Below are 21,241 nucleotides of genomic sequence, written 5' to 3'. Positions count from 1 at the left end.
ACCCGCTTGCTGCATCACAATTATCATATCAAGTTTCGTCGCAGCACACATGCACATTATGCGTGTTCGGTGGCCATGCCTCGCGCATGCACGGATAGTCTGACTCTCTTTGTTGCTGGAACACCCCATATCTTCTGCGCTAGTGGCAGGCGTTGCCACTCAATATCCTCTCGCTTTCCTCGACTTCCCTCTATTCGGTATTTCCTCAGTTGCCCTGCATGGCCCATTTTATCAAGGCGCACTATCATCCGTTTCTATTCGCCCTCATGACCTTGTCCGCCATGGCTGAGCTGGGGCTCACGGCCTTCCTAATCAGCGCGGGGAACGAAAACGGCACTTGGCCGAGCCCGAGATACCATGCTCTGTGAGTGGCCCATATGACCCTTCGAAGTTGGATGGATTTGGCTAACTGCTTCCTCAATTGGTTCGCGTGCTCGTTAGGTTAATTCTCTTCCTCTTCAATGCCGTGTGGACAGTGGCATTCTCTACAGCGTACATGTTATGGATCGTGGACGGCGCGGTGCATCTGCTTGCGAGCATCGCATCGTCCGTGATTTGGTTGCTAATCTCATCCGTGCTATGGGTGCGTTGCGTTCGAGCTTAGAGTTGATTGATTTCTGATTCCTTCCGCACCGACTGCATCTTTACGTCAAATAGGGTACTGCTGCCGGAATCATGCACAACACTCGCTCAGGTGGCAATTGCGCGCGTGTGCCTCCCATTTCACGGTGTGTAACATCTGCTTCCGCCTTCTCTATGCGTAAGATAGTCCCCAGTATCTTGTGCTTGGGAGTAGTTATCTCGGATCAAAAGCTCACCTGTCGCATAGATGTAGGCAGTCTTTGACTGTGGAAGCGCTGGGATGGACAGAGTTTGGCCTGTGTTTGATAACAATGGTACGATGCATCCGGCTGCCCGCTTCGCGCTTTCCATTTGAGTGATTGACACCTTCGTTTCTAGACTGCGACATGTCTATGGGTACGAACTGGCCGAAGGAACTATGTGAGTGATCCACGAAAGCTGGTGTAAACGTGATAAACGGGTTTCCTTAATGTACATGCTATCTACAGAGGTCCAGTTACTATGCCTGAACAGTCTGCGCCTGACGATTTATTTCTTCCGTCGTGCACATAGACTCATTGCAGTGTAACTTATTATGCGCTTGTGTATTTTATGGGAGCAGTATCCCAATCTTATCTGATTTGTGTTCGGACTCGGAATCAGCGGAAGCAAATCACAGGATTAACTCCGATCTAGACAGGACTCGATTATCTGATTAAGGTCCAGCCGGTCGGCAGGAGGCCATCCCCAAGAAGCCCCAAGCGTCCCAGAAAGTCCTCTTGATCAGTTCCCTCATTGCCAATGCGCCTGTGAATACGCCGTCCCCAAGTTGCACTCGCTTTCCCCCGTCCTTCTCTAACAACAATAATCAGCATTCAGAAGGCGTTGACATGCTGGAGGAGCCCGAGCAGAGCTACCGACGCTCGTCTTGCGATGAACTACTGTTTCAAGCTGAAGTCGACATGGACGATCAGAATTCTATAGCCTCCTCGCAATCTTCCTCGAATGCGAGCGTAGGGGACGTGCTCCCCCAGCCTGTACCGAGACGAACAGCGGCGGACGTCGCCGCGCGGAAATGGCGAATGTACTGCATTCGTTTGATTGCCCTCCTGTGTGCATGCTCGCTGAGCATTGGGAGTCATTAGTGTGTCCCCCTACTCTTATGGTTGATCGGCCTCGCCTAACCGTCCCCCAGTGCCTCATATGTTCTTGGGCCATTGAAAAGTCGTCTGTCACGCGAGCTTGGTACTTCGCATACCGAGTTCAGTCTCTTGATCTCCGCATTTAGCTTGAACAGTACATGGACACCCCTCGTTGGCGGTGTGATGGCTAGCCGCCTCGGAACCACCTTCACTAGCATCCTTGCCACAGGCGTGATCCTCCTTGGCCAGATCCTCCTCCTCACTGGCGACATATACGGCAACGTCCGTATGATGGCGCTCGGGATGTTCGTCTTCGGCCTCGGTGTCAGCCCGCTTGCTGTAGTACAGGAGACTATCATTGTTCGCTTCTTCAAATCTCATGGGTTAGGAGTCTCAATGGCCTTCGGGCTCATCGCAGGCAAGGGTGCTTCGTTCATCTCCGCCCGCACTTCGTACCCCCTCACCGAACGGTTTGGAAGCCGTGCACCATTCTATGTCGCGACCGGTCTCGCGGCGTTGTCCGTGTTCGTGAATCTCATATACATCGCTGCGTCCCGATGGTTGGTAGACGGCGCAGGAGCCGAGTTAGAAGCTGCCGACATAGATGAAGAGGCCCGAAGAAGATCATGTCATGATATAAGCCAGGCCCAGGCTTTGGAGAAGGTTGCGGAGAAGCGAAGGGTTCACATTAAAGAGATTACGAAGCTGGGGGATATCTTCTGGTCGTGAGTATCTCCTTTAGGGCTATGCTCTTGTGTTGCTTCGACGCGCTCAACCCACCGCTTTAGCTACGTCGGCCTCAATGTACTTTGCGGTGCCATCTGGTCTCCGTTCACTCACCTTGCTGCGTAAGCAAACATCATCATGTCGTGGGTTTCCAAATTTATGGTGCTCCAAGAAACATCGTCGAAAAGCGGTATGGTATGACAGAGGAAGATGCGGCAAATCAAGCCTCTTACCTCCTCGCCGGGAGCCTTGTTCTTTATCCTATCGTAAGGAACCTTTCTACTTTAAGATGTCGTCTGACCTCTGGGAACGTGTAGTGTGGTTATATCGTTGATCGATACAAAAGCAAGCAAATCGTCATCCGGTTGTTCATGTTATCGTCGATTTTGACGGGTAGCTGCTACCTATGGCTTTCCCTCCCACCTTCTTGGACTCGATCATCATGGCCAGGTATACTCTCGTTCTGTATCGGCCACGGATTTGCTCCCCGTAGGTCTTATGTCATCCGGTGGGATGTCTTTGGACTCACCTTTCGCCGACAGTACTCCTTGTTGTGTTGGTTCCGAAGATTGTTGCTCTGAAATATGTGTCAACTGCCTTGGGAGTCCACAAAAGTGTAAGTAATTTGTTGAATCCGTTTTCCTCCTTGAATCGGAAACTCACGCGCCGCCTCGTGTAGCTCGAACAAACAGGCTCGACGATATTCCAAACCATGGCTGGTCTGGCTTTAGACATGCACAATCCGAAGCCGCAGGACCCGAATGGACCAACACCTCCTTCGCAGAAATCGTCTATACAGAAACTGCTCAACATTTTCGTCATCCTCAACGGCGTACAATTCCTCAGTATCTTGGCTTTATCCTATTTGCAGCAACGTCAGAAGCGCCTTCTAAGGCACAGATCGTCCATATCGGAAGGGGCACTCAGCGACAGTGTCAGCACTGTGAAGCCTCACGACTCTGGGTCGAATATCGAACCTCAGGCATCTGGGTCCGATCATAGTCAAGAAAGACCACTACTCGGCGACTCGGAAGTCTCACACACGCGTTATTCTTCGACTATGTCCAGGCGCTCTGGTCCTACTCGAGACGAAATGCGACAAAGAGCTGAAATTAGACGAGGGAGGATTTTCGTGACCCTGTCTGCATCGCTCATAATATTCGCCTGGGTCTTATTCATGGGCACCGCGTGGTTCAGACTTGGGTTGAAGCACGAAACGAATTGAACGAACAGTCGTACTAATAAATGCATAATCTTACTAGTTACCCTTCTCAACGTGTATGTAGATATCGCGTCCTTATACCACACATTCCGGATAATCGCAACCTCAACACCGTTCGCATGAACACAAGTAGATCCAATCAATAAGTTTAAAGTCGCGTCTAGAGAGGGCGTCTAATCACAACTAGCGTCTATGTCGGAAATAGCCGTGAGCTGTATAGTTTCAAGCCTCCCTCAACCGAATTAGGAGAGGTACCTAGCGCCTAGCACCGACATCGACAACCTCAACATCAAGGTGAGTATGCCAGCGGGTAATACGACGACGAGCTTACGATGTATGGCGCAGACGCGGAATGGGTGCCTACAAGTACGTCGGTGAACTTTACAAGAAGAAGCAGTCGGACGTCCTCCGATTCTTGCTTCGTGTACGGTGCGTCCTTCAGTTTTCAAAGCATTGGGCCGATCACATATACTCTCGTCCATTAGGTGCTGGGAGTACCGTCAACTCAATGTCATCCACCGCGCATCGCGACCATCCCGACCCGACAAAGCCCGCCGCCTGGGCTACAAGGCCAAGCAAGGCTACGTTATCTACCGCATCCGCGTCCGACGTGGAAACCGAAAGAAGCCCGTCCCCAAGGGTAGATATTGTGGTTTTTTCTGCGGCGGAAGAGGTGCTGACTCTAATCCAAAGGTGCCACTTTCGGCAAGCCCGTTCGCCAGGGTGTCAACCACCTGAAGTTCCAGCGTGGTCTGAGAAGTACTGCTGAAGAGCGTGTTGGCAAACGATGTGGCAATCTTCGTGTCCTGAACTCCTACTGGGTTAATCAAGACGGTGTTTACAAGTACTACGAAGTCATCCTCGTGGACCCCAACCATAAAGCTGTCAGTTTGTTCTTTATGATGCGTAAGACCGATACCAATGATGTGCTCTAGATCCGCCGCGATCCCAGGATCAGCTGGATTACGAAGCCAGTACACAAGCGCAGAGAAGCTCGTGGTCTTACCAGCATCGGGAAACAGGTATTTACGATAGTTTTGCCTCATTTCGTCCGTACCAACGCTTCTCTCTAGAACCGTGGCTTGGGCAAAGGTCACCGTCACAACCACACTCCTGCTCGGTCTACCTGGAAGAAACACAATACTCTCAGCCTCCGCCGCTACAGATGATTTTCTCTTGTTGCATTATCTCCATGTCATTTTATGTTCCATGACGGCTACCATATGCATGTATGCTATCAGTCGACCCCAAAATACTACACTGCTTGTCGCGTACTGCTTACCAGGATTGTCGAAATGAGTGAGAGTGCCGAGCCGTGACCACCGGCGTTTATATTTGGATGCCATGAGGCCTTGGGATGTTCTAAACTTTGCTCCGGCTATGCTCCAAGGATGATGCCTGCTGCGTTTTCTTGAAACGACCATTTATGACCTGACTCGACTTTGCTGATCACGTATAAATCCCCAAATTTCATCCATAACCTCCAACTTCTACCACGATGCACGCAAATCGCTGTCTCTCATGGGCATTGACTTTCTTGGTGTTCAACTCCGAGTTTGTCGCTGCTAGACCATGGCACGATACTCTCAATCCTCTATACTCTCGACTGGAGCCATGGATCCCATCGTCGCTCTTGAAGCGCAGCAATGTCGACTTGAATCCGAACGGAACCACATTTCTATGGCTCATCGACGACGTCTTTCAAGGCAAAACTTTCTTCGAGTATGTCTATGTCTATGTCGGAACGGGCTCAGTTTATATTTGACCTGGTGCTTTGCAGTAACTTTGAATTCTTTAAATGGGCAGATCCCACAAAGTAGGCCAGATTCCGCGCTTTCATCCCGGCGGCGACTAACTTGGCTCCAAACTTCTACTTTCTGCAGTGGGCGCGTAAAGTGAGTTGCTGGTCGATCTACTGGAATCCTCGAACCCGTGACGGGGGACTTACTCTACGCTCAAAGCTATATCGATAAAGATGCTGCCTTTGCCCAAGGACTGGCCTTTGTCACAGACGACGACAAAGTAATCATGCAGGGTGATAACACTACGTGGTTAGATCGGGGCCAGTTTCGAAACAGGTGAGCATGGCCCGGACAATGAAGGATCCATCCCTAAACTTGCTGTACCAGCGTTCGAATTCAAGGACACAAACAGTACAATACGGGTCTGTTCATCCTGGATGTTGACAAAGCACCCTGGGGATGCGGTACGGCCTTGCCTACCCCTTCGTTACGCACATCTCACACTCCTTTATAGCCGTTTGGCCTGCATTTTGGACCGTTGGGATGGGAGGTTGGCCCCAGGTGCGTGTCTCCACTATTCACACACTACATCTCTCATGCTTGCGATTAGTCAGGGGAGATCGACATTATCGAAGGCGTCCACGATAACTCACATAACCAAGTTACATGGCACAGCGGATCAGGTATGAATCCATGCAACTCTTTCCCATCGAGACTCTTATCTCCTCTGTTAGGCTGCCATCTTACCCCAAACGCAACCTTCTCCGGTACAGTAGTGGTTAGTTCCACACTTTTGTGCACGATCCTTCACCTGACTCCACTCATGATAGGAAATGGACGGCAAGCAACATCTAGACTGTGATGGTCTCCTTCCTGGCAACCCTGGCTGTGGCATAACAGAATGGAGTAGGGCGTCTTACGGCCCTCTGTTCGATGCCCAAGGTGGTGGCGTTTATGCCATGAAATGGGACGAGAATGGCATATCAGTTTGTAAGGTTCTTAACGTTTGCCAACCTGACGTAGGCTAAAACTTGATCATCTGAAGGGTCCTTCTACCGCGCCGCCGTTCCTCAGGACATTACCGACGGTAGCCCAAATCCATCAGGCTGGGGTGTCCCTGTGGGTACTCTGTTGCCAACCAATTGTAATCCTCTCAGCAAGTACTTCTACAACCATTCCGTCATTTTCGGTAGGTGATTCCGATCATTCATGAAACTGTTTACCGACATCTTCCGCGCACAGATATCACCTTTTGTGGTAAGGAAATTCTGTTGCTTTCCCGAAGCTGGCGTTCATGACCGCATTTCTCAACAGGTGACTGGGCTGGCAACTCCTACGCTACATCTGGTTGCCCAGGTACTTGCGAAGACCGGCTCATGGATCCAAACAATTTCGTCGTAAGTGCAAAGAAATATCAGAACGTCGAACAGTTGTTTGATCTTCTGGCGAACAGAACGCCACTTGGATCATCAATTCTCTCAAGATTTATCGGAAGACGATGCTTAATACAAGACCCGCGAATGCCGCGTTCCGTCTCGAAGTTTCTATTGCACAGCTCGGCGTATGGGGCATGTTGCTGTTCGTGTTGTCTGCATCCGTCCTCTGATGGTTCTGGCACCCACCCAAAGACACTCTAGAGACTTACATACATCTGTATCTATCGAGACATATACATTTACAACTTCATCTTCCACACCTTCTCTTCAATAGCGATTTCTTCATGGTCTGGCTCAGCGAAGCTGGCTCGTAGGGGTGTCACGCTAACCCAGCCGTTATGAATTGCCCAGCCGTCCGAACCGACTGGGAGCGAAGTCGAGTCTGGAGTGATCAAACCCCTCATGTCAGGCTTAAACTTGAATGTAAGACTCCTTGTTGGTATGGAAGACGAGGGGTTGCCCGAGTTGTCGAGATCAGAAGGTCGAGCAGCGAGCGAATCGGGTCCAGCAGGATCTATTGTTCTTCCTGCGTCTCCAGAAATTTCCTTGAAGAGGCGGCCGTACGAATTTCTCCACATGCGAGTCCAACAGACCTTCAGACCTTCTTCGGCCAGCAATCCTTCTATCAAAGGGATATTCACGCTGTATAGATCTACTTCATTATCCCGCAAACCACCTTCGTCTTCTCCCCAGTTCTCCCATAGATGCCGGACAATGCTAGCACCAAGGAGATGTGCAGGCTGGAAGTATGTAGAAGGTGTTGGATGTATGACGGTTCCGTACGAAAGAGCAATCGAGCGTATCTGAGATAAGGATGATGAGAGCGCAGCACCAATTGTTCCCGACGAGAGAGCAAATGCAGCTATATTTATCATTAATAGTGGCGACCATGGATATTGAGTTGATACTCATCCACGAACATGATGTGTTTCGGCCGAGATTAGGACCGCTTATCTATACTTTGCAGTTAGACTGGTATGTCATGAGGTGAATGGCGAGGCAGTGGAGGTTACCACAAGGTTGAAGTGTCCGGGGTATATATTATGAACCGCAATGTTAGCGCAGGTTGCAGGGGTCTGCAGTTGAGGGGTTCAGCGAGTAAGCACATGGTACATTGTCGAGAACGTACGCCGTCCAGGAGAATCCATTCGGCCTGTATCCATTCCTCACTTGTCAGTCCAGAGAACGTCTTGGGCGTGGCTACTCGGACGCACCACTTCGCCATCTTTCAACGGTCTAGAAATTTCAGATATCTCGCCCATGCCATCTAATCATTGATATCATGCCGTACATACATACCATCATCAAATGTGAACATACCAGGCTCTCTTGGGTAGTAATATCTACCCTTGGTGATTTCCGTGATGTGATACGCTTTACCTGCGATAATTGAGTCGGGATGTCGGCAACGGAATCCCAGGCAACACACCTATCCAACTCTTCTGAGAACTTGGAATGACGACTTTGACATCCCAGCCTTTGGGTGCCGAGCTTGAGCAAGGGCGATCAGAATTCACTTTGGAGCTGCGTACCGTGATGGGTTGTCAAATGTCGAAAGAGGCCATAAATGTAGGGGGAATCCCGCGAGGGAGGCCCATCGTCGTTCTGCGAAATTAAGGTGAATATCAGTGACAATACAATAAAATTAAGTGACTGAGGGGTACTGTGAGCAATATTCTGGGAGTGGAAACATTGATGGATTGAGACATGGTGGTGGCTGTAACCCAAAAGGTACAAGCCATCGCATCTGGCCAAATTTGCCTCTGGTCTCTGATTTACTGAACTGACGCTCGCTCTGCAACTTGATGCCACTCGCTATCGCTCTCTGACACTTCAACCATGGCTGCCCCGTCTTCTGCGCCGCCGCTACCTCCACTCGCAACCAGCTCTGTGCAAATCCCCGACGACTGCAACGCTCCTTCAGAAACACTACTCCCCACCGATTCTCATGCTGCTTCACCCACTTCGCCTGACGACTCATTTTCGTCCGCCCTAACGTCTCCAACAATTCCTCAGCAGCGCCCGGCGTCGCCACATGGCTCCACGTCTCTCCTACCGGTACAACCACTTCGAAAATCGCTCTCCGTCGACTCTTTCGTACAATACGCCCGTGACGAACCGTCTCCAGTAACAGGGACGCGGCAGAATCGAGGAAACACAGGCTCAGCAGTCGATCCACCCCGTCATCTCGTCTATGGTATATCAGATGGTCTACGGCGTGAGCGGGAACGAGCCCGCTCTGAGCGCAGTAGGGGTGCGAGCGTCAGCACAACCGGTGATGATTACGGTGATCCCTATGTCGGGGACTCCGATGTCGAACGATCAGATCCGTTCCATAGATCCACTCCCACCAACAGAAGCATTTCTCATAAAGCTCCAGATCAACTCAGGGCGTACGTACGCGCTGGTGAACTTCCATTACCGTCGCGAACCCCGACTCTCAGTACAGCGTCCAGCGCCAGTAGCATGAGCGCAACCAGCTCCATCGTTCAGGAAGACTCGCCACGCTTGCGCAGTACCACGTCAATGCAATCAATGCCGCGGCGCACTAGCGTGCCCACAAACGCCGCCACTGGGAGAGTGCGTAGTGGTAGTCTTGGTGTTTACCATCCGTCGAGCAATAGTGGGATAAGGATGGTGATCAACACGCAAGTTTCGACGGTGAGCCTTTCGCGCTGCCGATAGCATCATGATGTTCATGTCAAATCTGTCCAGCACTCGGACAGTTCGTCTATCACTTTAGCTATCGTTGGGGCCCCAGGGTGCGGGAAATCTTTAGCAATTCGGAAAGGTCTCAGGGCCTACTTTTTGCAAGAGCCTGCCACCCTCCAAGGTCCATCGGAAAACAATACTTGGTCTCGATGTACGCTTTCTGCCCATATGCTCAGCTTGTGATTGTTCTCACCGCGAATGACCTAGACACGCAAAGCGTTGGTCGCGTCAGCCGTAACGACAGCCATCCGGACTGTTCCTTATATGTCATTGAGATCGATATCGTCGCATCAAGGCTGGACCCGCCGCCATCAAAAGCCACCGCCTGGCCAGAGGGCACCCCCCGTGTGGATGGCGTTATCATTTGCTACGACGCCTCGGATGAGGCTTCATTTAGTCCTGTAGAAAGCCTTCTTGGTGAGTTCTCGTTCCCTCGCAATCCTGCAAATGCTAATGATGCCCCAGAGGGCTATCGCGCTACTCTCAAACTTCCCGTTATCGTTCTAGCTTGCAAATCTGATCTGCAGCGTCGTGTCATTCCCGAGCTGGCCTTAGAAGTTCTGCAAAGGTATGATGTTGGGTTGGTAGAAGTCACCGCCACCGAGGACGTGGGGAAGGATAGGCTGAGGCGTTCATTCGAGTGGATTTTGCAAGTGATCTTTCGGACTCGTGAGTTCGAACTTCTGTGATGCTGTGAAACTCTCAAGCTGTGATCTGTAGGGACTACTAAAGGGCTTGACGTTAATGACCGCAATCCTGCATCCCCCGATCTGCTGAAACTTCCACCCCTCCCAGAAAACTCTCCCTCATCTCCACCTACAGCGACACCCTCTGCTTCGTCTTCGATGTCATCTATGAGAACCGTAGCGCAATCGCAACCGCGCTCGAGAAACTCCCAGTCGCATTCCGCCCTTCCCCATGTACCGTTACCTCGTTCTCCAAATACACCAAGCTCTCCAACTCGGACTCGTTCCACGGGCGATCTACTCCACGGCCTCGAAAGATCGAGACGCGAATGGCCAGAGCGTTCAACGGAGCACATCGCTCCCGACGTCATCTCTGATCCTCGTAGTTCAAGTTCGGACGCCCCGCGAAGCGCTGGAGAGGTCATTCATGGAGTCGAAGACCAGCATGAGGAACCTAAGGACGAGCGGGAGAAGCAACCGTTAGTTCTTCCGTCGCTTGTTACTTTCGTCATATTGCTTACTCGCTTCTAGACGACCGGCTCAATGGGCAACACTAGACGAACTTCTCGATAAGCTTCTCTTTCTGGCTGTCAGCGGAGACGGTATGAGTGCGGGCAATTCCTCAAACATCCAGCCTGATCTATATTCTACTAGATCCTTCATATATCACGCATTTTCTGCTAACTTACCGAAGGTTTGCAACTCCAAGAAAAATAATACTAGCTATGCAGAAACGCATGCGTCAACTAGACAATCCATCGGGAGACCCTATGTTTGCATGCTTCGCTCAGATGAGGTTAGTTTCTAGGATCTCTCCACCAAAATGACATTCTCAACTCAGCGATCTGCAGAATTTGCCATCTTCTCCATCAATGGAGACTAGAATATACACATGACTTCGCCGTTACGGGTACCGCTGGCGCTCTCAATGCTCTCACGAAGTCGATCATCTCGAAGACATATCTCCTTCACTACGGATCCGACCTCTTACCGTTTTTGGAGATGCTGCCTACTATTGAGGACGACCCAGACGCTGCTTGGGCCCTGAAACCCGAGCGGGTTGATAGCGGTGAATCATCTGATGAGGAGGAGTTTACGGCCAAGATGCCTGAGACGGAGACGGAGACGCCAGCCTCCGCCTCTCCAACCACACTTCTCTCGGCTCCACCTCTCACGACAGCTGCTTCTCGGGAGCGGAAATCGAGCCTTACCGCGGTGACCTTGTTGACACCCAAAACGCCGTCCAGTTCTGGGCCGCGTCACATCATCAAGGAACTGGCTAGGGTTGCGCAAGAATTGCAAATGATCGACCCAGAAACCATCGCTCAGCAAATAACACTGGTCCAGGTCAAGGCCTTTTTGGCCATTACGGTAAGACTAGATGCTCGCGCGCCACGGTTCTCTACTCACCCATGCGTAGCCTCGGAATTGGATGTACTACACGCTAGTGTCCGGGAAGAAAGACCCCATCAGTGATCCAATATCCCGCTTTAATGGCATAGCCAACCGCCTCGGGGACTGGTGAGAATAGCAAATTTATCATCAAATACCCATTCACCCATACACCATTCATTTTTAGGGTTGTTTCCTTGATCCTCTGCCACGATAAATCGAAGGCTCGCGCAAAACAGATTGAAAAATTTGTTGATATAGCAGCCAAGTTGAGAGCCCATAACAATTATTCTGCACTACGCGCCTTTGTGGCGGGCATCAACAACGCAACCTTCCCTGGAGACGAGACATTGGAGAAGTTCAATAGAGATTCCCCCGAACAGACCAAAAATCTCCGGTCTTGGGAGGTTCTATTGCAAGCTATGCGGTCTCACCGGGCATACCGATTAGCTTTGCGCAATACCAAAGGGGCATGTGTACCAGCATTGTACGTCTCATCCCCCCCTTTATACGTCCGCTAAATTATTCCCCACAGAGAGGTCCATATGTCCGATCTCATTCGCGCACATGAAGGGAATCCAGATTTCAACGAAGAAGACCCCAATAAGATACATTGGGGTAAATTCAACATGATGGGTCGGTTCATCAATAGTACAACTCTGTGTCAGGCCCAATGCCGAGATGAACACACCGAGTATACTTTCAAGGAGAAGCCGCACATAAAGGCCCTCATATTTGACACGCCCGTGATGGACATCGAGGTATTTCCTTGTCCCTCCGTTTTCGTGCATTTTGCTTACCACAAGGTTCATGGCAGTTGCAAAAGTCGAGAATCGCGCCTCCTGATGAAGGAGAAAACGAACCCATTCCCCCTCACGCTCCACAATCTGCCACAGTTTCGACGAAAGATATTGCATTGCTGCGCAAACTCGTTTTCTGGTAGCTCGACCATCCTTCATTTCGCACAGATATCACACGGACCTCTCATACTCATATTTATCATTTCATAACTTCATCCTCCCGCTATGCAGTATACCCTTGCACGTATCCATTGTCGTCATTACTGTGGCTTTCTCTCCATGTCGGTATATCTGTACGCATGTTGTAACTCTGCATATCTGATACCTTGTATCCTCGTGTGTGTGATAAGACTCAAAGCCAATGCGAAAATACAAGTAGTGTTGAAGAGTTGGGGGATATTCAATATTTAGGCCCAGGGGTCGCGTTCATTATCGTTCATACAATCACGTGAACGTGCTTTATTTTCCTCCACTTCGCGTTCACCACACCGCTGAAGACTTCTGACGATGGCGGGGGAATACATAATGACTCTGGAGTCTGACGCGGAGGACGATCCAGTAAAACCCGACAAATTACCTCCCAACGAAGACACTCAATTAGATCCCGACTTCAGTTTCGACGTGACTAGCGACCCATACGCCGATATACTTGGCGATTCCAGTCATATAGCGGACATTGTGCAGGCTGGTTCAAAGCCGGTATGTATATGATACCATTGTGCTTAGTCCTACTGAAGCCATCTAGCAACCTATATCCGTGGATGACATTATTGCTCGACGGCAAGTTAGGGCTAAACGGAAAAGACAAGAGGTTGAAGACGAAGGTACTAGCGACGAGGAACATTCGGCCGACTCCCAAGATGATGATTCTGATACGGACGACGAGTTCGCTTGGCCGGACGCACCAGATGTTGAGGACCCACTATCTGCCTCTGAAGGGTCCGAGTCCGACGGTGCTATGCCAGAGGATGAAGAAGCCGACTCTGCGGAGGAGGACGATGCAGACGATGCTTCGGACGACGGTGAACCCGAGACACAAGCCGAGCTGGACAGGAGGGCAGCATTCTTCGATTCCGAGACGACAACCTCCGATCACCTCACATCATTCCTTGCTATGAACCTCTCTCGACCTCTCATAAAAGCTATCACAGCATTAGGGTATCACAAACCGACTCCAATCCAGTCCGCTACAATCCCTGTGGCTCTCCTTGGAAAAGATGTGGTTGGAAATGCCGTCACAGGTTCAGGGAAGACGGCAGCATTCATCATCCCAATGATAGAGCGGCTTCTTTATCGAGAGAAGGGCAAAAAATCTGCAGCCACCCGTTGCCTTATTCTTGTACCTACGAGAGAACTTGGTGTCCAGTGTCTCGACGTCGGGAAGAAATTAGCGTTACACACAGACGTCGACTTTTGCCTTGTCGTCGGTGCGTGTGCAGTGAACGGGAAAACCAGGTCGGGACTTACTTCTTATAGGCGGGCTATCGTTAAAGATCCAAGAGGCTGCGCTGCGAAACAAGCCAGACGTGGTGATTGCTACACCAGGACGACTTATTGATCATATACGGAACTCACCAACATTTACACTCGACGCCCTTGATATTCTCGTCTTGGATGAAGCCGACAGGATGTTATCCGACGGATTCGCAGATGAGCTCACTGAGATTGTCAAATCATGCCCCAAATCTCGTCAAACCATGCTATTCTCAGCCACAATGACGGACTCCGTTGACGAGCTAGTAAGATTATCACTCGATAAGCCTGTTCGATTGTTTGTGGATCCTAAACGGACAACTGCTCGAGGGTTGGTACAGGAGTTTGTGCGTGTTCGCGCAGGGAAGGAGGCGGAACGCCCTGCTTTGCTTGTAGCCCTCTGCCGGAGAACGTTCAAGTCGAACGTCATTATCTTTCTTCGCAGTAAGAAGTTGGCCCATCAAATGCGAATCGTCTTTGGTCTTCTCGGGATGAAGTGTGAAGAATTGCATGGTGATCTTACCCAGGAGCAGGTTCGTCCGTTCTCTACCTCTTGGTCGCACCCGTTCTCAACTATCTTCAATTCTCGTGCACAGCGTTTGCGATCCCTTCAGCTATTCAGGGATGGATCTGTGGACTTCCTCATGGCTACAGATCTAGCGTCTCGAGGCTTGGATATCAAGGGAGTCGAAACGGTCATCAATTATGACATGCCAAGTCAACTCTCCCAGTATCTACACCGAGTCGGACGCACGGCGAGAGCTGGCAAGCAAGGACGGTATGCAGTCTCCCATTGATCTGCTTCCTTACATTGAATGTGTTCAAAGTTCTGTCACTCTTGTCGGAGAAGCCGATCGCAAAATGCTCAAAGCTGCTATTAAGCGTGGCGCTGGGGAGGATCAAGTGAGGCATCGCATAGTCCCGTCAGAAGCTATCGCAAAATGGACGACGAAGCTTGATTCGCTGAAGAGTGAGATAGCGGAAATCATGAAAGAGGAGCGGGAAGAAAAACAGGTTCGTCGTCTTCATCTTTCCGTGGTCGTATATCCCTAATGTGCATGCAGTTGCGGCAGGCCGAGATGGAACTCAAAAAAGGTCAGAATATGATCGAGCATAAAGATGAGATCTTTTCTCGGCCCGCTCGGACATGGTTTCAAAGTAGCGCACAGAAAGAGCAAGCGACAGGTTCGTCGTGGTTATCTGCACCTTCCGTATAATCTGATTGCCTCTCGAAGTGCTTGGGAAACAACAACATCAAGGCAATGACCCCAAGAAACAGTCTTCCAAAGGCGAGGATGTCAAGGTACTTAACTCTACCATTATTCTCACATGATACACCATACTAAACAGCGGAAAGCCTAAACGAGATAAATTTTCTGGCCTTTCAAGGAAGGCCAAACGGAGGAAGATGGCGAGAGAAGAGGACGAAGCTGTTGGGGACGGGAAGGCCCTGAATGCTGCCATACGATCAGCCAAAAAGGCCTCTCGTCCCAGCAAGATTGGTCTTCCAGATACAGCCTCTCGGCACGCCAAAAGCAAAGGCGCCGCGCGGAAGAAGTCCCGCGTCGGGTTTGAGAAGGACTTAGGGCAACGGAATACCGAGGGCACTCGAGCAAAAAAGGGAGATTCAATTGGAGGGATGGGCAAAAAGGCTTCTAAGCGGAGGAAGCTCAAGTAAATGCGCATTCATATACACATGCTCATTTCGGTCTTAACTAGTGTGCGTAGAACCGTGGGATAAACTTACTTCTTAGTTGGGGAGTGCGTGAGACTGTTTACGTAAGACCAATTTGTGCTCGAATTTCTGTTTGTTCTCAATTTGTGACCCGTTACGGTCGACCAGCGCGACAATGGAAACGAACGCGTTTTCCTCGCTCGCAGTCTTGAATCTGCAGTCATCTTACTCTTTGTTTGAATCTGCCTGCTGTCCAGATAAAGATCTCGTCGTTTTGGTTTCGCGACATGGACGGAAGGATCGATTGAGTCTCTGGAAGATTCAAGGTCCTAAAATATGGGAAGTCCAAGTCGGGGCGAATATACAAGAGATTGTCAATGTGGCGTGGAGTCCCGATGGTACGCGTGCTGCTCTCACTCAACATCTCTCTTCCCTACTCACTGCACCAGGTCAGACAATTGCGGTGGCGCATAGTCCCCCGGGATTGACGCTGCATTCCATGCAGGATGGTCACGAGGAACGAGTGCTCCTTCTTGACCAGATACACTCCTCGACATTGCATGCGCCGCGTATTACTGGCCTGTGGTGGACTCAAGACAGTCGAAAACAAACTGGGGTTCCTGTTGCTGATATATTCCGGCGGAACAACGTTATTGTAGTGCCTTGTCCCTCTGTTATACCAATGTCAATGCCAACTGGACGGTTAGACAGGTTCAGCGCACTCCATCCTCAAGATTCTACCGCTGCTTGACCACTTACAAGAAGACGACAACCAACTAAAGTAAGTTGTACACCTCACCGTTCGCTCTGTACGCTAAAGTTGTGAAGTGCTGCCGACCTATTCGCTTTCCAAGGGACGCAGACCCGATCTCAAACAAAGCGAGAGCTCCCTGACTTTATGAGGCAATGGCCAGCATTGCAATCCGATCCAGTAACAGCGTCGATGAGCTCTCATTTGCCTGGCTCAAATTCCAAGAGTACAGCGTTGGATGCCGAAGCCTCAGTAGTCGGTGAAAGTCTGTTGTTCGTAGCGGACAACGTGGGTCGTCTATTTTCCTTCCTCGACGGAAGTTATCCTACAGGATATGTTACTTTGCAAACCGAACACTCCATCAAATCATTGTTTCAGCATTCGCCACGCTCCGTTTTCACAGCCCATCTGGCGTCCTCGGCAAAGACCATCTCCCCGTCTTGTTTTTACCCCACTCTTATTACAATGCCGCTGCTTGACAACCGCCTTGTTCGCGATGTTGCCAAAAGCTCAACCTCGGCTCGTACACTTCTTTGGTACATCTGGCGACTGGTGAAAGATATGCGTGCCGCGTGGCTTGGCTCCGAGTCGATGAGTGGCGCCCGTGAACTTGGGCCTCGGTGGGTTCGCGCGTTGGAGATGAAGCAAACGGCCGATTTCGGAGGTCTGATCTCCCTGGTATTGTGGAGCTACACACTCACGCGCCCGTTGCTCCTCAGAGAAGGATTCCGCGGCTATTTTGGATCTCACGCGACTTCTGTTGACCGGTCGCAGCACTGAGGCCCTGGCTGATCTTTTGGGGAGCGGAGAGCAGATGAGCGAGCGGGTACACTTCCTAAGCATTACCCTCCTGAATGACAAACTGATCCATTGGCATATAGGGCATACAAAAGTGGGAAACGACGGTCTCGGAAACTTTGATCAAATTGCGTGACTTTTCAGAGAAAAGGGTCACTCCTGCCTTTCAACGACTTCACCTTGTTTTAGAGGAAGTTGAAGGCTGGTCGCTGCTGTAAGTATAGTTTAACTTGCTCTAATTGACATTCTTACTCCAAATAGTCCGCAGTATGCCGCCTTTGAGTTTTCGCGCGACGACGTTGATGCCTGCCGTCACCTCTGTGCCCGGGGAATTGTGGTTTCTAGTTGGCTAGCTTCTGTTGCTCGCCGAGAGCTTCGTCGCTTCGCTTCGTTTGTTGCCTGGCTTCGGTTTTGTAAGTTTGATAACCTTCAGTCTGAATCATCATTAGTTACCCCTTAGCAGCAGTCAACAATTTGAATACCACCAATGAAGGGAACACTGGCGCTCGGTACGATGTCCTTGAGGTTAATAACTATTTCATGTCGGGGTTGCAGGCCAGCCCCATCGACAAGTGGTTCGTTGGTCCAATCCCCACCTTTACGCCAGAAGACCTTGGCGTACCAGACCAGCGGCAACCCCTGCAAGAGGTGCTGGAAAAAGCGAGGCAAGCGGCGAAACAGGGGAAAGAAGAAGGCTGGCGCAAGGTGATCAGCTATCATCCAATTGTATGATATCCGTTTGATGAATCAATGGGTAGGCCACCTCCCAGAAAGATCTAGATCACATTGATAGAAACCTCGATGCGCTCGCACAAGAGCTAGCGACACGATGCCAGCGCATATTCGCTCATGCTGCTGGTGCAGTGTCTCGATCGGCTTCCGTCACCCTTAAATGTGGTTCGACGGAGAGTTTAGGACCGGCAGACAATCCTGAAGTTGTGATTCGTGAACGGATCATAATGCAGGCGGGGGTTGAGTGCTCCATTGTTGCATCAAATGAACTGCATACCAACGCTTTTGACAGGGCTACACTCAATTTCTGGCCACGTTGGTAAGCGCGGGGGGACGAAGCTGTAGTATGTGGACTGTGTCGTTATGCGGCCTCGTCGCTCCACTATTGACATCATGAACAGTGTGTTTATTCCGAGTGCCGTACGATGCCGCAACGCACCAGCAGCCGTCTAGGGTAGAGGTCTCCATACGCGAGTTTTACCTACCTGAAGGGGGTGAGGAAGGCATGCCGGTGGACTTACTGGAGGTACAATTCTTCGACGATGAACATGTGGTAATTGTTTACCGACTACCGAACGAGACTGGTGAGCATGTCTAGTCTGAGCGATACTGTTGATCGTGATCGAAGCTTTCAGGACCAGTGTTTGTAGCGACAGGGAGCTACAATGATTTAGGGTATGAATCGTTGCAAGCTGACGCGTACGTAAACATCTATGCCCGAGAGAAGCTAGTCATGGCCACAGTAGAGGCATGGAACAAAGGCCAAGTAAGTAGGGTTGGACCTCCAATATTGTATAATCTAACTTGGAACGCGCATCAGCTGCGGTCTGTTAAACAAATGATCACAAGGCGCAGACGGCTAAACATCCAAGGCGGAGAGCGTGTTTCGGTCGCTGTGAACGGCCTCGCAGGGCGGCGGGTCGCGTGCGTGCTAAACGAAGAAGGGGTGGCAATGGAAGGACTTGATTTGGAAGGAGATGGGGAAGACATTGAGGGCTCGGGGGAGGATGGGTAGTGGATGTGATATCGGGCCGTGGGGGTAGCGTTTTTCCTTGCAATGTGTTTTGGTAACAGCCTCGAGGAAATGTATTTGGACCTGAGTCGGCGGGAAATGGATGGGGATAGTGTCTCGCAAAACTTCCAGAAAGGTTGCAAGTGACACCGTGAAGCGCCGCATCCTTTCGAGCCAATCTTAAATAATAAATTGTCCACAACATCGGCTAAGTTCAGCGTTGCAGTGTCCAGGGCCGCGGACCCTCTCCTCGTGCCCTTGATTCGAATTCTTTTTTCCATGCCATTTTAAATCTCCACCTGCAACACTGCAATCCAGCAGTAAATCGTTCCCCATCGATGCCCAAGTCCCCACCGTCCTCTCCAACAGAAAACAAACTGCAGCAGGATGACAATACCTCGCGTCTATCAGACGTAGCCCTCCGGAAGAAGAAGAACGCAGACGCTCAGGCGGCGTTCAGAGCTAGGCGTGCAAACTACATTGCCACCCTTGAGGAGACAGGTTCGTCGTCCCCGTTGCTGCTGGAATAGGTCTTTGTTGTAACCGCCGTATTCTTCTCACAGTAACGAGCCTCGAATCCGTCGTTCTCCAGTTGCAGGATTCCTGCAGAGAGGCTAGGACGGAGGCCACTGAACTGAAGCAGGACAACGCTCGCTTACGCCATGAATTTCGCGAGAGAGAGAAGTTCTGGAGGGCATTGTGGCAAGCCAAAAAGACCGGGCAAGGACCAGAGCTGGATGACCTGCCGCCACTCCCAGCATTCGCGCAGCCTGCAGCGACGATGAACTCTCAGCTGGGATCGGGTCACATGCAACAATATACGAACGACGGAATGGCCTACAGGGCTTCTGACGACCCCACAGCTTGCAATAATCAATATTCGACCAACTCGTACTCAAATCATTCCCCACCCATGCCGTATGCGAGCCCCGACATCGATCCATCGGGGGATTGCTCTTCCCACTCAATGGCTACGCGAGTAGCCAAGTATGCACCGTACCCTTACTCTATGCAGGGCCCAGGACGGGAGGGTCCATGGCCATCCGCGATCACTCAGAGTGGATCGTCGGGCGGTGAATCAGGGGGGCCCAGCGCCCATTCGTCCCACTCTCCAGGGTACACAGAGTCGCCGACCATGACATCCGCAGACATGTCCTTCGTGAATCGATATCAAGTCGATGAACAGAAAGTGCCTTTGAGCGCGCTGGAGAGCGCGCCGTACGTTTTCTCGAACAGCCGATCACTCTCGCCCTCCTCTACTCCCCCGTCCTCCTCCTCTGCGTCTTTGACGTCACCATTCCAGTTCGCTTTCCCTCCGGAAGGTTCTCTCGATCGACCTGACGACTACCGTCGAAGCCACACCGGGGCAGAGGTCACCCTTCACGGAGGCACGGCCGACATTTCGCTAGCAGGATCAGGAAGCGACGGACTGAGGTATAGGCTTGGGGCGCGGCCGCCTGTATCTAACTCTGACCGGACTCCTATGCCGAGCTTATCGTCACTCTCCGACAACGATCACGCATCACAACGCGACCAGAATAGCGCTGACCGGGACCTCAATCAAAGACTCCGTCCTCGCCGAGGAACAGCGCCCGCGCGGACTTCTCATTCCCCTTCACCTGGCCCGCCACCTATCTCCGGAACCCTGGCGGTAATCAAGGCTCAGGCTTTCGGCGCTCTGCGACGGACGAGAGCAAGAACTAAAAAGGGTTCTGACGGTGCCGCTCGCCTCGCCATGGATGTCCTCGAAGCCAGAGGGATCGGCATGGGGGTTGGCGCACCGCCTTCCAATAAACGACCCCGTCTGGACACTGACGACGACGATATGCCTTGACGACGTTTATGTATTCCTTAAATTCCGGGATGGAGGGACCTCTTGTATCACGCATGCTTTTCACTTAATGCTTTCCAGTTTTGACAGGACTGATAATCTAGACATATAATCATTTTAGTGATACCACATTTGTTATATACCTGTATTGCTATTGTATCATATTTCTTGCGTACACTGTACATATTATCTACCCATTGTATATATATACAACAATCTTCACCATTTACCACCTTCTAGCGTTGCTGGCGTGGAGCCGGAGGTTTGCTCAAAAAGGCAAGTCGAACCTTCATACATGTTAGGTGGTATCTTGGGACCCCATCATTTGCGCCTCTGATGTCCGTCGTCATATTAAACAGGGTGCAAATGGCATATGAATCGGCTACGATATGACTTCTCATCGATCGTATATCGATGTAGTACACTTGGTGCGTCCCCTCTGATCGACTGATTCTGGCTCTGATCGATTGGCAACAACTACCCAGGGCTGCGGTGTCGACACGAAGTCATCTGCGAATACCATAACAAGCAGACGCTCGGCGCCGCCCAC

General features: G+C 50.9%; 9 protein-coding genes across 9 annotated transcripts; 8 read left to right on the top strand and 1 right to left on the bottom strand.

Moving 5' to 3' along the window:
- Positions 1 to 218: 218 nt before the first annotated feature.
- On the top strand, positions 219 to 941 carry PC9H_003677 (uncharacterized protein; the record flags this gene model as incomplete). The annotated part of the gene is made up of 4 exons (XM_036773270.1): positions 219 to 364; positions 442 to 583; positions 658 to 728; positions 830 to 941. 4 exons carry the CDS (start codon positions 219 to 221, stop codon positions 939 to 941), a joined length of 471 nt encoding a protein of 156 aa, XP_036634743.1.
- A 27-nt stretch (positions 942 to 968) lies between these two features.
- On the top strand, positions 969 to 3,654 carry PC9H_003676 (uncharacterized protein; the record flags this gene model as incomplete). The annotated part of the gene is made up of 8 exons (XM_036773269.1): positions 969 to 1,002; positions 1,288 to 1,705; positions 1,757 to 2,428; positions 2,492 to 2,551; positions 2,602 to 2,695; positions 2,747 to 2,918; positions 2,972 to 3,045; positions 3,109 to 3,654. 8 exons carry the CDS (start codon positions 969 to 971, stop codon positions 3,652 to 3,654), a joined length of 2,070 nt encoding a protein of 689 aa, XP_036634742.1.
- Positions 3,655 to 3,843: 189 nt separating this feature from the next.
- On the top strand, positions 3,844 to 4,820 carry RPL15 (60S ribosomal protein L15; the record flags this gene model as incomplete). The annotated part of the gene is made up of 7 exons (XM_036773268.1): positions 3,844 to 3,858; positions 3,911 to 3,945; positions 3,997 to 4,080; positions 4,137 to 4,291; positions 4,345 to 4,535; positions 4,587 to 4,673; positions 4,725 to 4,820. The coding sequence occupies 7 exons, from the start codon at positions 3,844 to 3,846 to the stop codon at positions 4,818 to 4,820; spliced, it is 663 nt and encodes a 220-aa protein (XP_036634741.1).
- A 329-nt stretch (positions 4,821 to 5,149) lies between these two features.
- On the top strand, positions 5,150 to 6,999 carry PC9H_003674 (uncharacterized protein; the record flags this gene model as incomplete). The annotated part of the gene is made up of 13 exons (XM_036773267.1): positions 5,150 to 5,373; positions 5,432 to 5,467; positions 5,535 to 5,546; positions 5,613 to 5,729; positions 5,781 to 5,857; positions 5,908 to 5,954; positions 6,004 to 6,076; positions 6,128 to 6,171; positions 6,224 to 6,383; positions 6,439 to 6,582; positions 6,636 to 6,650; positions 6,708 to 6,790; positions 6,847 to 6,999. The coding sequence occupies 13 exons, from the start codon at positions 5,150 to 5,152 to the stop codon at positions 6,997 to 6,999; spliced, it is 1,185 nt and encodes a 394-aa protein (XP_036634740.1).
- Positions 7,000 to 7,068: 69 nt separating this feature from the next.
- On the bottom strand, positions 7,069 to 8,538 carry PC9H_003673 (uncharacterized protein; the record flags this gene model as incomplete). Its single annotated transcript, XM_036773266.1, has 9 exons — positions 7,069 to 7,691; positions 7,750 to 7,783; positions 7,843 to 7,905; positions 7,959 to 7,982; positions 8,044 to 8,096; positions 8,150 to 8,209; positions 8,259 to 8,306; positions 8,362 to 8,434; positions 8,494 to 8,538. The coding sequence occupies 9 exons, from the start codon at positions 8,536 to 8,538 to the stop codon at positions 7,069 to 7,071; spliced, it is 1,023 nt and encodes a 340-aa protein (XP_036634739.1).
- A 130-nt stretch (positions 8,539 to 8,668) lies between these two features.
- On the top strand, positions 8,669 to 12,562 carry PC9H_003672 (uncharacterized protein; the record flags this gene model as incomplete). The annotated part of the gene is made up of 12 exons (XM_036773265.1): positions 8,669 to 9,490; positions 9,545 to 9,692; positions 9,749 to 9,958; positions 10,007 to 10,210; positions 10,262 to 10,706; positions 10,759 to 10,829; positions 10,882 to 11,023; positions 11,079 to 11,598; positions 11,648 to 11,748; positions 11,807 to 12,106; positions 12,155 to 12,380; positions 12,437 to 12,562. 12 exons carry the CDS (start codon positions 8,669 to 8,671, stop codon positions 12,560 to 12,562), a joined length of 3,315 nt encoding a protein of 1,104 aa, XP_036634738.1.
- A 364-nt stretch (positions 12,563 to 12,926) lies between these two features.
- DRS1 (nucleolar DEAD-box protein required for synthesis of 60S ribosomal subunit) lies at positions 12,927 to 15,570 on the top strand (the record flags this gene model as incomplete). The annotated part of the gene is made up of 8 exons (XM_036773264.1): positions 12,927 to 13,118; positions 13,165 to 13,846; positions 13,896 to 14,425; positions 14,489 to 14,670; positions 14,720 to 14,906; positions 14,957 to 15,077; positions 15,128 to 15,195; positions 15,250 to 15,570. 8 exons carry the CDS (start codon positions 12,927 to 12,929, stop codon positions 15,568 to 15,570), a joined length of 2,283 nt encoding a protein of 760 aa, XP_036634737.1.
- A 172-nt stretch (positions 15,571 to 15,742) lies between these two features.
- PC9H_003670 (uncharacterized protein) lies at positions 15,743 to 18,863 on the top strand (the record flags this gene model as incomplete). Its single annotated transcript, XM_036773263.1, has 12 exons — positions 15,743 to 15,965; positions 16,017 to 16,222; positions 16,275 to 16,348; positions 16,396 to 16,982; positions 17,038 to 17,144; positions 17,200 to 17,330; positions 17,378 to 17,529; positions 17,580 to 17,821; positions 17,875 to 18,013; positions 18,250 to 18,432; positions 18,484 to 18,614; positions 18,669 to 18,863. The coding sequence occupies 12 exons, from the start codon at positions 15,743 to 15,745 to the stop codon at positions 18,861 to 18,863; spliced, it is 2,370 nt and encodes a 789-aa protein (XP_036634736.1).
- Positions 18,864 to 19,198: 335 nt separating this feature from the next.
- Positions 19,199 to 20,694, top strand: PC9H_003669 (uncharacterized protein; the record flags this gene model as incomplete). The annotated part of the gene is made up of 2 exons (XM_036773262.1): positions 19,199 to 19,361; positions 19,424 to 20,694. 2 exons carry the CDS (start codon positions 19,199 to 19,201, stop codon positions 20,692 to 20,694), a joined length of 1,434 nt encoding a protein of 477 aa, XP_036634735.1.
- Between the last annotated feature and the right edge of the window lie 547 nt (positions 20,695 to 21,241).

Source organism: Pleurotus ostreatus (assembly GCF_014466165.1).
Source record: "Pleurotus ostreatus strain PC9 chromosome Unknown scaffold_2, whole genome shotgun sequence".
Taxonomy (NCBI): domain Eukaryota; kingdom Fungi; phylum Basidiomycota; class Agaricomycetes; order Agaricales; family Pleurotaceae; genus Pleurotus; species Pleurotus ostreatus.
This window is presented reverse-complemented; position numbering and strand designations above follow the sequence as displayed.